Here is a 17,446-nt window from a genome sequence, read left to right on the forward strand (position 1 = left end):
CCTGTTGAGTAAATTTTTTCTCCAAATGTAGAATTTCCTCTCTAGGTATAGCATTATCTGGTCAGCATTTGGCTCCATGGGTTACTGCTTCTTCACTCACAAACACATAAAGATAATCAAAATATTATCAGAAAGTTTCGAACCCTGCAGGGTTTCCTCTCCTTGTATGAAAACACTGAGGAATTATTTCTTCTGTAGTTTTCCACATGTGTGTTTACACATGAGGGGGGAATACTGTGAAATTGAATAAAGTGGATTTTTCCCTACATGGTATAGCTATACAGGTAATCTTCTGGGACAGCCTTTTGCTTGTTGCTGGGATATTTTATTGCTGATGTTAAGTTGGAGCATGTGAGATGTGGTCGCCACATCCAAGGATCTGAGAAGCTGCCTTCTAATATTCTAACTGCCTTATAGACTAAGTTTATGGCAAAGCACATTTGCCTACCCAGTACCAGCCCCAGCTGGCAGTTGCTGACATTTTAACAATTATCTCTAATTGCAGGGACTGGACTTGGTTTGTCTTGGGAGATGTCACTTAAGAACATTGGCAGTAAGTGGCCAGAGTTGTCTTCAGGTAAGCATAAGTTGCAGCCAGAACTGAAACTCAGTCATTATCTAGGCAAACCTTGGGGCTGTGACTCAATGAAGACAGGGAAGTTTCATCATCAGGGCCTCCCAACCAAAGATATCGAATAGATTTCATGCAGCCGATGCTTTGATGAGATTCAGGATTCTTTGTATTCCAAACATGGGAAATCAGTTTGTTATCAAATAGCATTGTTAAAAGAATGCCTCTTCCCAGTTTCTCCCTGAAACTCCAAGAACCATTTAAATTTCATCCTTTTTATTAAAAAAAATATAAAACCTGTTTCTAATTTTTTAAAAAATTGTGCTCAAAACAAAAAGAAGGGGGCAAAAAGACAGTTTTTGCAAAATGTTGCTCTAAAGATGCTCAGAGGCAGATGGTATCTTCCCAAACCTTCCTATACTGCTGACAGAAGTGTGTTATATAAAATAATTGTGAGTACTGAAGTTACCCAAAGGGCTAAGTTCTCCAAAAAGGTATGAAAGAAAAATGTCTGTTTTTTTTAAAAAAGTAGAATGAAGTAAGAGGAATCAAGAAGTTGTCCTCTCCATAACAGTATTGCTACCACAATATATGAGCCCACCAAAAAAACCCTACAATCAATTGTTTTTACATAATTTATTCCACCAACTTCTTTCACCATATCCATTTTTTAAAAAATCTTATCACCAGGGGTTACATGAAAGTCAGAGAACATCTCCTAACTGTACCTTTAGCCTTTCCCTTATCCTTAACCTTAATAATCCACTACGTTCATCATTCCACACTAAATGGCTGGACTCCATTGAATTGTAGCCCGACCCAGACGCCACCCCAAATCTCAACAACATTCCTGAATCTATTGGAAATCCTATTCTGAAAGTAGGAAATAACATTATATATTCATCATTTCCCGCCTCATTATTAATTGATCTCTATTGTTCAGCTCAGGCCTCAGAACAATGACATAGCATTTTGGAAAAAATATACAACCCAGTAAACCAGCACTGGAGGCCAAGATGGAAAAACATTCCACAGCCACCATGGATTTCCCTTTGGTGCTCAGATAGGTGGGAACAAAAGACAACCAAACGCTGCAAAAGACCAACATGCTGAAAGTGATAAACTTGGCTTCATTGAAACTCTCTGGTAATTTCCTAGCAAAGAAAGCCACAGTAAAGCTGGCACTAGCCAGGAAGCCCATATAGCCCAAGACACAGTAGAACATGATAGCAGAGCCCTCATTACATTGCAGGATGATTTCCCCTGTAATTGAATGCATGTCCATGTCAGGGAATGGAGGTGAAGTGCTTAGCCAAAGAATACAAATGCCTGCTTGAATAAAGGAGCAGAAAAGGATGACGGAATTTGCCATTCTTTTCCCAATCCATTTCCTTATCTTGGATCCTGGTTTGGTAGCTATGAAGGCTAAGACTACAGTGATGGTTTTGGCCAACACACTGGAAAGGGCCACAGAGAAGATAACACCAAAAGTAGTTTGTCGGAGAAGGCAGGTCACTACTAAAGGTTTCCCAATGAAGATCAAGGGGCAGAGGAAGCAAAGCAGAAGGGAAATGAGGAGGATGTAGGTGAGTCTCCGGTTGTTGGCTTTGACAATGGGAGTCTCCTGATGCTTTATGAAAATTACAAGCACCAAAACTGTGAACGCAGCCAAGGTAACAGCCAACATAGCTAAGGTGATTCCTAGTAGTTCTTTGTAAGAGAGGACATTGAAGACCTTGGGAATGCATTGATTGTGGTGGTTGTTGGCAAAATGGTCTTGTGGACATTTGACACAGGCATCCATGTCTGAAAAAAAGATGTTTCTTAATATCTCAAGATTTTGATCAGAGAAATGACGTAAACAGTTAATAGTTATTATTTTCAAAGAAGAGCTTTACAGGAATGTGGTGGGTTTTTTTGAGAAATAATGTAAACAAGGGAGGGATTTCCTCCTGGTGTTCTGAATTTATTAGATCTTGTAAAAAATGCTTCCTATTTACAATGAATGTGTGGTTTGCCCATCATTCAAATTTAATCTCAAATGAGGGCCATGTTGTTCCTCACCCTATTAAGGGCAAGGCTGTTGCCTTCACGATCCAGCCTGGTCCTGATTGGCCTGGTGTTCTAACAGGTCTAGGCGGGCTGTGTCATCAGTGTGAGCCAGGCAAGCACCTATGTAAGGCGCTGCCTCGTGTTGGAGGCCCCACTTCTGCAGCGACAATGGAATCACTAGTTATATCCCTTTGGGCATGAACAGAAGACAAATTTCATAGGCTACAACTTGATTTTTGCAGATTAGTTCTGAGTTCAAGATGACATGGAAATTTTTATTGAAAGTGGAGGATAGTGAGTAAGCTGGTTTGAGATTCCTTTTGATGGGGAAAAGCAGTGTATAAAGGCCACTCCTTCTTCATCATCCCCCTAGATCACAGGCTGGGAACCACTATCTTTTATCAGCTTTTTGGATATGATTGGCTATGAATGAAATCTCTATACATTGGGTATCTTACCCTTCTGCTGAGAAATGGTTCCTTCTGGGCACTGGGCACAGTCATAGCAGCAAAATTTCTCTCCTTCCTTCTTTTTCCTGGTATATCCAGGATGACAACTTTCACTGCAGACAGAAAGGGGCACAACCTGTCCACAAGCAAAGAAGATGGTCAGCATCAACTGCAAACCATAATGAGAAAATTGTGGTAAAAACATGCAGTAAAAGCAAGGTGTAATACACAGTGCAGTAAAAGCAAGGTGTTATACACAAAAACCGTTGTAATGTAGTAGATGTGATATCAATGTTTCTGCCTAGTGCCCCAAAATAACTGAACTGCAGTTTTCTGTTCCAACTGGAGTTTCCATTGGTGCCAGACTGATCTATGGTGGGCTGGGAGAGCCCTGTTTGAAATACAGCAGTGTCTCTACCCAACTCTGCCAATGCTTGGGATGCCTACTAATGCAGCGCCAAAATGGGAAGCTCATTCTTTGCATTGACTCAGTGTACTTAGAAGGACATACTGCAAGGAAAAAAAATTCTGGACTAGTCCTCTTCCAAATCCGCCATGCGTAATGCCTCTCTCACACCCTTCCTGACGGGATTAAGTGAACACAGTGCCCTTGCCCTGGAAAGCATTCCCATCTCCAGCCCAGTGATTTACACCCTATGAAGACAATGGATATATTAACACGGCCATACAGCCCAGAAACCACACAGCACCCAAGTGATTCCGGCCGTGAAAGCCTTCGACAATACCGTTAAGAAATGTTTCATTTGAATTGACACTTGTCATTGCTTTTTAGCTATAATTTCATCAGCTACCTTCTCCCCTTGCAGACACTCCTGAGCTTGGAACCTCAAGCTGATGCCTCAACCCATTAGATCAACAGCCCAACAATTAAGGTGGATGTCTATCTTTTGCCTTTCCTTAAAAAGACAGGACTCCTTTTTGTCCTGGGAGATGAATGGTCATTCTGCATAACCCTGAAAGTCCTCTCTTCCCTATATGACACTCCCTTGCCCAGTAGGTAGCATTCAATATCTCTGGATACCTCTTAGTCTGTGATATCTCTCCACAATGTGTTGTTCTTCCAGAACTAAGTGTGGGCCACTCAGATCTGCTCATTGGACCATTCTGCTCCAAGATTAGATGACTATAACCCTTACTCCCCACATCCCTAATCTATTCCAGAACTATCCTCTCACAACTGCTTAAATCTTGGGATCGTGTGTGTGTTTTACTACTTTGATTATTGTGTGCTTCTGTACCTCCATTATCTATAAATAAAAATTATTAAATGTTATTTGCTTCCCTATGAGTTTCTTGCAAAAACTGAGTTTTGTAAACATAGGCAATCAAGATTTTGAGCTTGCCTGAACTTTTGGTAAATCAGGAGTCTGTTCTCGCTAATTCCCTACGCTAAAACAGAGAGATTCCCACAACAGCTAAGAAAAAAGGTGTTCTCAATCATAAGGTAGAAATTCCCTCTTGCTTATCCAAAAGCATGCAGGTCCTTCTAGGAAAAAAAAAGGTTCTGCTGCAGGCAGCCATCTGTATTAAAGGCACCAAAGGTGGACAAGGGAAGTTTAGCTGCCCTGAAGAGAAAACAGGTCCATTGCAAGGTTAAGTCACCTTCACTTGCTTTGAAGGGTTGCTACCCGCATTTCACCACAATATGAACAATTTAAGTCCATCCAAAACACATCTTTTATTCCTTGAACTAGGATACAATTTCTTAACCCAATGGACCACATTCACAAATTTGCTGCTGATAAATCTGGTACAAGCAGAAAAAGTGAAAGGAGTCTGGAGTTTTTTCTTTTGTTTTACCCAGTCTCTTCCAGTTCTACTTTTAACTACACTCTCCATATTTTTTGGTTTTTGCAAGTACAGAAGCAACACTAAAGCTGGCTAGATTCCATCCATGAGATCAAATGTATTTTAATCTGTACACTTAAAGGTCAGGGAGAGCTCTGCAATAGATGACATGTCACTTGCTTGATACTTCTGTGCAGTCCAGAACCTGCCTCTTTGGCTCACCTGGTTAAAGGTTCTGTGCCACACAATTTGATCAGTGTTAAGGGACAGCTCTTTACCAGGAGGAGCCCAAGGATCTAGCCTTCCGACTTTAACTCTCACAAAAGATCCGTTTGGGAATGTTACCCAGTTGGTAACATCAAAGTCAGCCTTCAGTTCTCTGTTTTCATCAAAACACACAGTATCTCCAGCATTGTTGTTAAACGTGATGCTCCTTAGAAAATGATGCAGCTGACAAAGAGAGAAATTGTTATCTGTAAAGTAAAGCTCTCTAAGACCAGTGTAGATCAGGAAAGTCTGCTTCTATATGAATCGGGCCTCTAGTCAACATCACCTTCTGAGGACCTGAAGGAGCAGTAGGCTTGTTTCAGATATAGAGCCTTATTTCTTGTAGTGCTGGGTACAGATCCATGAGACCTGTGCTTGGCACTACACTTACAATTCATCTCCAGCTCTATCTCACACTTCTAGTCGCCTCCAGAGAGGCTGTGGAAACTGCTGAAACTGTTGGCCTTGGAATCCACCTGACCACTACAGCCACGTTTGGTACTGTTTTGTGTTTTGTGTTTTTTTTTGGCAATTTCATTGGTGTCCATTTATCAACCCATATGTCCCTACACGGCCTCTGTGTTCAGCAGAGGCCAATTTGCTGGTGGTTCCCAGCCCTCAGCCTGACACGGTAAGTTGCCTCACACACGGACCCAGGGCTTTTACAGCCCTGGCTCCCCGCCTGGTGTGGAACACTCTTCCTCCAGTTGTCCGGGCCCTGCGGGATCTTGGAGAGTTCCGCAGGGCCTGTAAGACTGAGTTGTTCCACCGGGCTTTTGGGGAGGCCAGCCATTGAGGGTGAGCGCCCTCTTTGTCTTTCCCTTTTAACATCTTGGGAGCTGTAATTAGATCTACCGCCCCCTCTTTGGGAGGGGTTTTTATTGATAGTTTTAAATTTTGGACGCCAAGTGGAATGCTGTAGTTTCATGTTTTAAATATGTATATTTATATTGATTATTTATTGTTATTATTGTTCTGGAATATTATTTTGTTGTTCACAGCCCAGAGCCCTCAGGGGATGGGGCGGTATACAAATGTAATTATAAATAAAAAATAAATAAACCTTCCTTCCTGTTTATATACATATTAATATATATGTGTGTGTAATGCCTGGGCTCTGTTGGTGGGTTTTCAGTCTGGTCTGTGGAGAGGTGTATAGGAATGGCACTTTTGATGAGTCCATTTGGACTAAACTATTGATAAGACTCTGAATGGCTACTGTATCTATCTGTCTTTTATGGACAATTGTTTTGTTGTATTTTGGAATGCCAATAAAGGCTTGTCTAAGTCTAAGTCTGTATATGTTTGTATGTATTCAAATTTTCAATCTTTTTTTGATTCTTCATTTTGCCTTGGGCAACTGAAACTTAGAGTAAAGGAGATATGCAAATATTTAAACTGATTAATAAAATAAATAAAAGGTGAGGACATTTTGAGTTTCCCAAGCTCACAGGTATTTGATGTAACAGGTATCCTACCATCATTAATTTATTTTGCTGCAAAATGTGTTTAGACGTTTCTCTGAATTTAATATCAATATTTTAATTATATTAGGGAGTCTGTTACTAGTGGTGGATGGCTCCTAATTTTATTACGTACAACCAACATGTCATTTCTGGGTCTGAAAGCTTTCTTTTGGTCATTGGTTTCACCTGCATATTGTGCACTGGTTCCATTGCTGTTTACTATTTCTGCATGCTAGCAATACTGTGGTTTATGAGGTTTATACTTGGAAAGCCACATCAAACATCTTGAGATGTAGACATCAGAGGCCAACATTCAAATAATAAATCTGCAAAATCAATCTGCAATGAAAATAACATGGTTTCTTACCTGCCATGGTTGCACATTCAGGAACTTTAGATGCTTCTCTACATCCATTCGTCTGTGTCTAGATCTGAAAATATAGCTGGCATACAAAGCATGTGCCACTGAATAGACAGCATTATAAACATTGTAGCTGTGGCCAGTCATGCTGGTTTCAAACAAGGTCACCGGTATGGAATCCAGCTTTTCTGTGCCAGTGCACATTTCCATGTCCTCTTGGGCACTGGACACTTTCAGTGAACAACTGAATGCTTGCTCCCAGAAGTTCTGGATAAAACCATCTCTTTTTGCCCAGGAAGGGTTTATGGACTTCAGGAATGTTTGGAATCCAGGTAGTTCATTGGAGTGAACTGCCAGAGATAAAGCACCATGGAAGGTTTCTACATCCCAAATTCTTTGGATGGAAAAAGATTCAAAGTCCCAGTGGCATGTAACAATCCACACTTTATGCAGAGGAGGGAATGATAAGAAAGGAGCCAGAAACAATAAAGTCCTTAAGACTAACATTGATGAATTTTCTCCATATACAAAACATACATTGGCTTTGGTTTGAGTGTAAACAGTTAAATACTTGTGATGCCTTAACAACCCATCTATGAAATCTTCAAAATAATTCTGTTGTGGAATTCTTACTGTGAAATTAAAACAGATGCCATTTTCAGAAAGCAGTGGCCCCATGGTCTGCAAAAACCTGTCTCCATTGTCATCATCTGTAGCAAGCAGCACAATCCACGTCCATCTGAATTGGTAAACTAAGTGGATAAATCCCACATACTGACTGACTTCATTGGGGACCATCTGATACATGGATGTGAGTAATAATTTATTGTCCTGTATTGGGGAATATGATCCATATGTGATCTAGGGGAAAGTAGACATTTATCCTCTCCATTAGAATGAAACAAAACCTTCAATTGTGTGTCAAAGTAGTGACATTTCCATATCCCTGTGTGGACTGCCTACCTGTGGCATCTTGTAAACGGTGACTGTGGTGGCAACATCAGTAGATGTTTTTGAACTCAGTCCTCCAATGACTGCAATGGGATTGTTCTGTGTGTCACATTTGAAATTGGGGACAAACTTGTGCTGTGAAGAGAGCAAGCTCAGGGTGGCTTTAGAGGTCATCTTTGCATTGCAGTAGCTGTTGAGGATGTGGAAGCCCAAAGTGATGTTTGGTAAGATGCTGGGATTCACATTGATCTCCTGTACTGCAAAAGCCAAGGCCAAGATGTGCTGGTAGTTCTTCGGCACTGATCTATATCAAGAAACATGCTAGATTGATGGATAGCCCAACAACAAAAATATGCCCTTCATTCATTTTCCATATATATCTCCTTCCTTCCTACTATGAACCTTTTCATCATATTATGCTGTACTTTCAAGTTATGATTATAGCAGTTGACCAAAATCAGTCTACATCACAGTTTATAGTTTTGCAGGTATCTACATCATCACAAAGAGTGATCTTATTTCAGACAATAGTCTGTGAACAGGTAATATGGGAGCAACGAAAACAAGAAAGGCTTCTTGATATTTAAAAAAATATCATACACATAGATGATTCAGCAAAATAAATGAATAGTGAAAAAATATAAATGGATGTCTTACATAGGTTCAGAAGTGAAGAACTGTGCAGGTGTATCTTTGAACAAAGGGGTGTCGGACATGTAGAAGACCTGAGAAACAATTTACTGCCTTGGAACAATCAGATCACTCAGGCTGGATAAAAAGGCATGAGGAATAGGAAGAAGATCATCACCCGGAGTGCAAGGAATGGAATGTTTCTCTAATACTGCATGGCACAGCAGGAACAGTAGTACCAAGACCTTCTTCATAATCAATATTTTTTAGATATCTGCTAGCACGTGGTGTGTTATCAGTGTTAGCTTTGTTCTGACTTTTCCTGGATTGGTAAACGGATCTGGGTTGTGCTTGAGCAAAGTTTAACCTATGAGAAAATGTCAGCAGAAGATTCAGTTAATGGATTCATTTCATCCCCTCTTCGCCTTGCTTTTCACCAGCAGAAACTCTGTTTCGATTCAACTTTTACTCAGCTTATGCATTTTTGTTGTCGTCAAAATTCATAGGGGATCTAGTAAGCAGGAAAATCAGAAGCCATAAGCAAGTAAGCGCTGCTGAAAAGTCAAAAACCAAATCCTACAGAGAACATAAAAGCGGTTTCAAGCGCAAAGAGATAAATAGAAGTGGTTTACTTCATTGCCTGTCTCTGTAGAGTAATCCTGGACTTTGTGAAGAGATAGAAGACTGACAGAGTCCCCTCTATCCGTACAAGCAAACATCCAAGGCCTCCTGATTTATGGGTATTTCACATGTAATTAATGTTTTTTATTGTCACCTATGGGAATTTGTTGTGTAGTAAGAAAATAGCCACAGTGACTGTATCATGCCCTACTAATTATAGTGGTGTTGATAATTCTTGCCGTGGTCTCAAAAATTGGCACAATTTAGTTCTATATGTATTTAATTTAATGGGGAAGACTTGCTTAAGACTTCAAACCTGCTCATTGGTAAATCTCCTGGTTTAGGATGGGACTTCTGCTTTGGTTTTGCCTCTTCTGAAATGACTCAGAAAAGGGCACACCAATTAATACTGCAAAAGTCTTAGGGTAGGGATCTAAGTTTTATTTTCTGCTGATGTTTGGTGATGGAAACTTGAACTTTTATGGAAAGCTTGCAATCTATCTTTACCAGTGGCTAAACAGTCAATGAGGATGCCACAGGCTTACCCATGAGCTTGCCTGGTACAACCCTAACCCTCACACAACCAAGAAGGTTACAATAAAGCTCTTGGGCTATATTTCTACTCCAAGACAAAATAAGTGAGGAGTCCGATATGCATGGGTGAAAAAGATGTTGCTGTGGAAGGCATTGGAGAGGGAGGGCGTGCCTCGACTTTTCTCCTAGAGGAAAAAATAGGCCATTTTCCCTTCATTTGAAAGTGTGGGACACGTGAGTGGGGGTCATGACTTTGGCACACCCTCCTAATTATGTATTATTGATTGAATTGATTGATCTCAATTGATAGTTGAAATGGGCAAAATTTAATTCCACATGTGAGTCAGCAAATTCATAATTCCAGGGAAATCAACCTAAAAATCCAACACCATGATTGTATCTGTTTTGAACAACTTTTGATTTTTCTGATGTTCTCAAATGACCCCAAAATGCACTCAGTCATCATGAGGTATGAGTGGTGTTTTCACTGATATGCAGAAGATAGCCAACACTACCCATCTTTACCAACGAATTCCAAGGATGCTGCTCGTGTGCTGACTTAGTAATAGACTTAGCTCCATGTTGTTGAATATGCTTGGGATAATGGAAAGGCACAATGAAGAGTTGAGGTTTCTCCTGCCTTGGATGCAGTTATACCAAATGGTGGAATTTAGCAAGTTCGCATCACTTCGGCAGAACCGATTGTTAAAATGGTGCTTGTAAACAACCAGTTGATAACTTCTTTGAATCCCACCACTGGTTATACTCTCCATTAAAAGCCAGGTCCATAGTTCAGGAATGCTACCAAGAAATAATATACACTCAGTTAAAAGATTAGCAAATTATTTGAAGAAAAAAAGGAGAAACAACGAGTAAAAAAGCTAAAAGATGAAAAGAATCAGATAATAACTGACAATAAATTAATTAGAAAAAAATTGAGGAGTTTTACCAAAAACTATTTGATTATGAAAGCAACATACAATATGAGGAAAAAATGAATAAAATGATTTCTCAGGAAGATAGAATAGCTATAGAAGAGAATATAACGCAAGAGGAAATATTAAAGGTTATTAGAGAATTAAAAAACAATAAATCCCCCAGAATAGATGGGTTCACAGCGGAATACTATAAAGAAATGGCGGAAATTTTAGTTCCAGAACTTCAAAATTTATTTAACACAATAATAAGAGGCCAGAGAGCCCCAGATACATGGAGAGAGATGGAGATAGTGACAATTCTGAAACCAGGTTAAAACGCAACTTTAGTAGAATCTTATAGGCCAATAAGCTTTATTAAATCAAGATTATAAGATATTTTGCAAAAAAAAATACTCATTTCAAATAGGATTAGAAATATACTTTCCTAAAAATAATAGGAACAAGATCAATATGGGTTTGTAAAAGTGAAGAGATATATGTCATCCAATAAGAAACGCCTCTAAATATATTAGAGCATTGGAAAAAGAAAAGTAAATATACATGATAAAAACTAGATGTATATAAAGCATTTGATAAAGTGAAGTCATGCGAATTTCTTTTCCAAATATTAAATAATTTTGGATTTGGAGAAAGATTCATAGGCGTATTAAAAGAAGTATATAGAAATGCTGAGGCCAAGATAAGAGTAAATGAAGGATTATCAGGAATAGTTAATATAAGAAGAGGTGTAAAACAGGGTTGCCTGCTGTCTCCGTCTCTATTTGTAATGGCAATGGAGTTCGTAGCAGATAGAATACTAAATAATGGAAGCTAATAAAAAGGATATAAAAATAAATAAGGAAGAAATTAAAATAAACATACTGGCATTAACGTACACGATGAACAACTAATCCTGAGGATACAATGAAAGAGTTAAAAATAATCTTAGAGGATTTTAAGAAATATTCAGGGTTAACAGTGAATATGGACAAGACAGAAATATTAGGGGTGAATATAGAAAAGAAACAATTTAATAAAGAAATATTAAAGAAGAAAATTAAATATTTAGGAATTATAATTTCTACCAGAAAAGATAAGATGTATAAGTATAATTATGATAATAGATGGAAAAGAATTCAAAATCAGATAAAAAGTTGGGAAGCAAAATCCTTATCTATAACGGGGAAGATAAAAGCAGTAAAGATGAATATATTGCCTAAAATCTCTTATCTATTTAGAACACTACCAATGGAAATTGCTAAAAAACAATTTGAAGAATGGGATAGGAAAATAAAAGCATGGGTATTTAATAAAAAAAAGCGAGAGTGATGAATAAAATAGTATATATGCCAAATGATCTCCTAGGCTGGGGAATACCGAAAACCCAGGAATATTACGAGGCATTCCTGATAAAGAGCTTATTAGATATTAATGAAGATAATACCTCAAAATGGTTGAAATTTGAAAATGAAGTAAATAATGGAATAGGTAATCATGGTATTTATATAAATGATTATAAAAATGTAAAACATAGAGTAATAGGCCCAAGAAAAGTGAATATGGATATTTGGGAAAAATGGAGAAGTAAATGGATGCCTGGCATTCTTGATAGAGCCCCAGTGGCAAGCGTGACTGGAATAGAAGGTGAAAAAATTATAAGAAAACTGAAAGAAGAAGGGATACATAAAGTATCTGACTTAGTTCATGAAGGAGAAATTATACCATTACAAAACTTAATAGAATTGGGGGGGGGGAGAGAATTGGCTGGCAATAAGAGGGTTATGGGAAAAATTAAGGAAATATAGAATAAAAGGTGAATGTTTAATGAATTATTTGTTGCTTTCGTCGTTGGATAGCAGCTGGGACCAGTTGGTATGCAGTTTCCAGAGCGTTGCGGAGTCTACGCTGACTTTGGATTACGTCACTGCCAAGCTGCTAGACCACCTGAAGCAGAGGGACTACCAGCTTGAGAGCACGGCTGAGAAATCATCGCAGAGGGATTTTCCTGCTGATTCTGCCGTCCCTACTTCTTGTGCTGTGAAAAAATGTTTTCGTTGTGGGAATCCTGGCCATTTTGCACGGGCCTGTACAAATGCAAAAGTGGCGCAGAGGAAGAACAAGCCACCTTGGAAAGCGAGGGCTGACAGACAGGAATCACAAGCATCTACTTTCCTGGTAACAAGCAAGGAGAAGGATTCCAACTCACTATGGCTCATTGACTCCCGTTTGTTCTGAGCATATAGTGAATAAGCGAAAGTCTCCTTACTGACCACGCGTACCAACCTGTTATTGACCACGTTTGTTTAGTTGATGGCACCGCAGCAAAGGTGCAACTACAAGGATCAACATTTGTTCCTGTTTAAAATGGCTCTTCTGAGTAATGTATACTTTGTGCCTTCATTTGACTTTTGTTTGTTAAGCTGCTGTTAGATTGACAGCTGAGGGTTATGTGGTGGAATTTAGTGGGCAGACCTGTTCTATTAAGAAACAAGGGAGAAGCCCGTGCCATTAAGGTATACTTCGCAGAATAACCTTTATCAGCCAAATAACAATGCTGTAGGGCAAAGCATGGCTAATGCAGTTAACAAACCTATGCATGATGACTGTATTCATTATATAAACGGTAAGCTTGAATACGCCAGTTTCAAAGTGCTAGGAAACATGTCCAGGTTGTGTGGTTTGAAAGCCAAGTCCTGTCCTAATTATCTTGATTTCCGTACCGTGCGCAGTAAGTCAAAAGTAAAAGCATTTCCGCCAGCAAGGAAAAGCACCAGACAGTCGTGATAGGCCGCTTGGTTTTCAATTCATGCAGACCTTTCTGGACCATTTCAACCCAGTCAGGGGCAATGCAAAGTACCTCATTAGCTGCCTTTGGTGGATGACTATAGCAGGTTCACCTATAGTCTTTTCCCTGAAATCCAAAGCTGAGAAGCTTACCCGGGTTTGAAAAGAGTAAGTGGCAAATGGTGGAAAGACAAAGCCAGATAAAGTGGCTGCTGCCTCCAAACAGACAGAGGGAGGTGAGTCTCTTTCGCCCTGGGTTCCGCGAACCGGCCGGAGAAAGAAAGCGGCATTACCGCCACAGAAAGATCTCAACCCTTTCTCTCCTTTTGAAAACGCGGGTTGCTGGAGAGGAAATTTGGGGTTTCGCCATACCATAAAACGCTTGCTTGCTTCTGGATACCAACATGCTACCTGAACATTTCTGGGCTGAGGCTGGGAACACTGCCACATACTTGCTACCTTCTGAATTTAAACATGGCCTTCTAGTGTGAACCAGACTCCTTATTTTTTGCTGTACCGGTGAAAGATCCATCTCTGGATCATTTGCATATCTTTGGCAGTTATGCCAATGTGCTGGTACCCGACTCCCAAAGTTAGCGGAAGGCGGACCAGCGGTGGGCGAGATCGAGGTATTTTGCCGCGAATCTGTGGGGACAAAAGGTTTTCGTTTTGCAAAATTTCTATGGAAAGCGTTGTGATCTCTCGAAGCGCAAACTTTGAAAAGCAATGGCGGATGGGAAACTATCCATGCTAACACAGAGGTTTCGCTGCACTTTCACTCAGCATGAAGGGGTTAACAGAACTGCCAGGCAGCAGCCTGCAGCAGCTCTGGTCAACCAACTGCTTCCAGTAGTGGCAAACGTCCAAGGAAAGAAAGCTGAGAAGGGGGAAGGGCTGCAAGACAGTGATACCAGCAGTAGTGAAGAAGATGAGAAACAAATTAAGGTGCCTCAGATCTCTGATAGGTCTACAAAAGGGATACCTCCTGACAGGTAAGGGTTTTCTCAAAACGCCTATGTTTGTTAAGCACAGGTATCAGAGCCAAGCTCCTATAAAGAGATGTTAAAAGCCACCGCCAGCTGAAATAGAGCTCTGGCGCGAAGTTGCCATTTTCGAGGAGTATAATACCTTAGTGCAACAACAGGTGTTTACTAAGACTGTTTCGCCAGAAGGAGAGGAGGCAAATTGGGTCAAAGCGGGTGTTTCTCGAGGAAAGAGCTCGCCAAATGGTACTCAAAGGTATATAAAAGCAAGGCTTGTCGCTCAGGGGTTTGTACAAAGACCGCTTTTGCTGAATTGGCGACCAGACCTTATTCTCCCCAACGGCACTATCTGAGTCTTTGAGAGCTGGCGTTTGCATTAGCTAGTAAAGAAAGGCTTTTATGGTGAAGCATTATGACTTCCAGTGTGTTTTTTTTTTAAATGCTAAATTGAAGGAAGCAATTCTCTATCTGGAAGCCTGCACCAGGGTAATATGAAGAAGCAGACCCAAATACTGTTTATCTTTTGCATTGTTCTTTTGTATGGTTTAAAAAACAAGCTGGTGCTAACTGGTATGATGAACTGAATAAAGTACATTGCTTAAACTGGGGTTTAAGAAGTCTGTTGCTGATGCATGCTTATATATCAGGGGAACTCAAAAAAGAATCAAGAGGTCATTCTTCTTTATGTTGATGATATATGTGTGTGTGTAAGATCTAAACAAACAATTTGACAAATTGTATAAACAACTCAGGCGACATGGCAATTCTAAAGGACTTAGGTTTTATCAAACATTACTTGGGCATTGATGTCATATCTACACCAAAAGCAAGGTTATCTCCTAAGTCAGAAGAACAAAAATAAATGAGTTGGTGCTAAAGACCAGATTGTCAAAGCGCAAGGGTTGCCACAACACCACGTCCCTAGACTTTCGTAGAAAGTTAGTGAAAGTGAGGAGTTCAACAATCCTGCGAACTGTACAAATCTGTTGTAGGTAGTCTCCCACATATATCTAACTGGACACGCCCAGATATAGCGTTTGCTGTTAGTGCGCTAAGCAGAAAAGCTAGCAAGCCCAGCAAACAGGATTGGGAGGGTGTTAAACGTGTGGTTAGGTATCACTTAAAAGGAACTGCTGATCATGGTTTACTGATTCAGTCCACGCGAAAGCACAGAGTTGCGCGGTTATTGCAGATAGTTCATTTGCAGACTGTGGTGACAGGAAGTCCTGTACTGGTTTTGTCATTCATTATTGTGATGTAGTTAATACCTGGTGTTCTAGAAAACAGACCACAATCAGCCTGTCCACTTCTGAGGCTGAGTTCTGCGCATTGTCCGGAAAACATGTTCAGAACTACTTTGGGTTGAGACACTGCTAACTGAGTTAGGTGAATCCATAAAAAGGCCTATAATCGTGTTTGATGATTCACAGACCTGCATCGCATTAGCAGAGACCGCAAACATGAAGACAAGGACTGGGCAATATAGGAGTAAAGTACCAGAATGTTAGAGAGCTAGCACAGAAATGGAACTATTCAACCTGGCCTGTGTTGAGACAGAGCTTAAATGTTGCTGGATGTGTTTACTAAAGCTGTGTCACAGAACAAGCATCAGACAACGTTAGAACAGCCGAAAGTAATAAAGGTGCTGTCATAGTAGTTTTGGGAAGGGGTGTTAGGACTTCCGACAAAGCTAGATCACCAAAATCTACTTGACAGCTTGGCTGATGCAATACTCTACCTTTCACCTAGTTTCAGTGGGTGATGCAACCATGACTAAGCACATCATGTGTGATTGCATCACTGCTCCCTGATTGGTTGTATGTCTCTATGTATATGCACAGAACAGTTTGGTCTATGCGAGCTTTGGTTATACAGTTGCTGCGCTGCACTCTGTCAGACTGTTTTGTGCTTTTGGAAACAAGGAATAAAACCCTTCTGTTCTTTGAAGTGAACAACGCCTGGGTTCCTGTGTTTTCTTTTCCTCAACTGCTTCTGCTGTTACCACGACCGCTGCTGAGTGGATCCTTCTCAAAGACTTCATGAAACAATGAAAGGGAAGATTATAGGAGTAGTTTACAAGTACATGGTAGAGGATAAAGAATTTATGATAAGAACGTTGAAACAAAAATGGGAAAAAGATAATTTCTTAGAAGAAGAAAAAATAGAAAGAATAATGGACAGTATGAAGAAGATAAAGATTGAAAAATATGTGGAACTATAAAGAAAGGTTATACTTAAATGGTATAGAACCCCAATACAGCTAGCCTATATGATCAAAGGATTAAGGCCAAAGTGTTGGCATTGTGGAGAAAGACGAGCATATTACATACATATGTGGATAGAATGTAAAGTAGTGAAAAAGTTTTGGGAGAATATTTTAAAATATGTTGAACTATTGGTAAAAGTAAAAATTGATGTAAATAAAGAATTATTAATTGTGGGGATAATAGACGATATCAGAGTGAATAGAACCTAGGAACCAATGTATAAAATAATGATTAGAGCAGCACACGCAGTGTTGACGTTGGGCTGGAAAGATAATAAAAAATGGACAGTTTCAAAATGGTTGGAATATATATGGGAACAAATACAGCTAGAGAAATTTGAGAGACTGACAAAAATATTTTATGGAAAGAAAAAATAGAAGATATCATGAAGATATGGACAGTGTTTGAAAAATGGATTGAAGATGCCGGATTTAATGAAGAGCCATGGAATAAGAGAATAAGAAGAATGAACCTCCTACTGCTTGCATGAAATAATTCATAGAAAGAAGCGGGGGAGAAAATGGAAAAAAATGTATAGCTGGAAGAAAAATAGTAAATGTAACAAATGTATTAATACTCTATACAATAAAAAAATTATATAAAAAAGGAATGCTACCTAACAAAGTTTCACAACAGAAAAGGAAGAACTAGCTCAGCTGGATGGTGGTTGAAGTAGCAGCGGAACTATACATGGATGGAGTGCAGGTTGGAGCTCCTTTTTATGCCCAACTCTCAGCTGATTGTGAAAATGAAACACTAATCCTCTCACCCCATTGTGTCTGTA

General features: G+C 39.7%; 1 protein-coding gene across 1 annotated transcript; it reads right to left on the reverse strand.

Moving 5' to 3' along the window:
• Window positions 1-1,318: 1,318 nt before the first annotated feature.
• On the reverse strand, window positions 1,319-8,642 carry LOC125444238 (vomeronasal type-2 receptor 26-like). Its single transcript, XM_048516671.1, has 5 exons — window positions 8,584-8,642; window positions 7,939-8,230; window positions 5,104-5,331; window positions 3,082-3,208; window positions 1,319-2,377 (listed from the first exon to the last, which is right to left on the reverse strand). Exons 1-5 carry the CDS (start codon window positions 8,640-8,642, stop codon window positions 1,464-1,466), a joined length of 1,620 nt encoding a protein of 539 aa, XP_048372628.1. The 3' UTR covers window positions 1,319-1,463.
• Window positions 8,643-17,446: the final 8,804 nt, after the last annotated feature.

Source organism: Sphaerodactylus townsendi, linkage group LG15, assembly GCF_021028975.2.
Source record: "Sphaerodactylus townsendi isolate TG3544 linkage group LG15, MPM_Stown_v2.3, whole genome shotgun sequence".
NCBI lineage: Eukaryota > Metazoa > Chordata > Lepidosauria > Squamata > Sphaerodactylidae > Sphaerodactylus > Sphaerodactylus townsendi.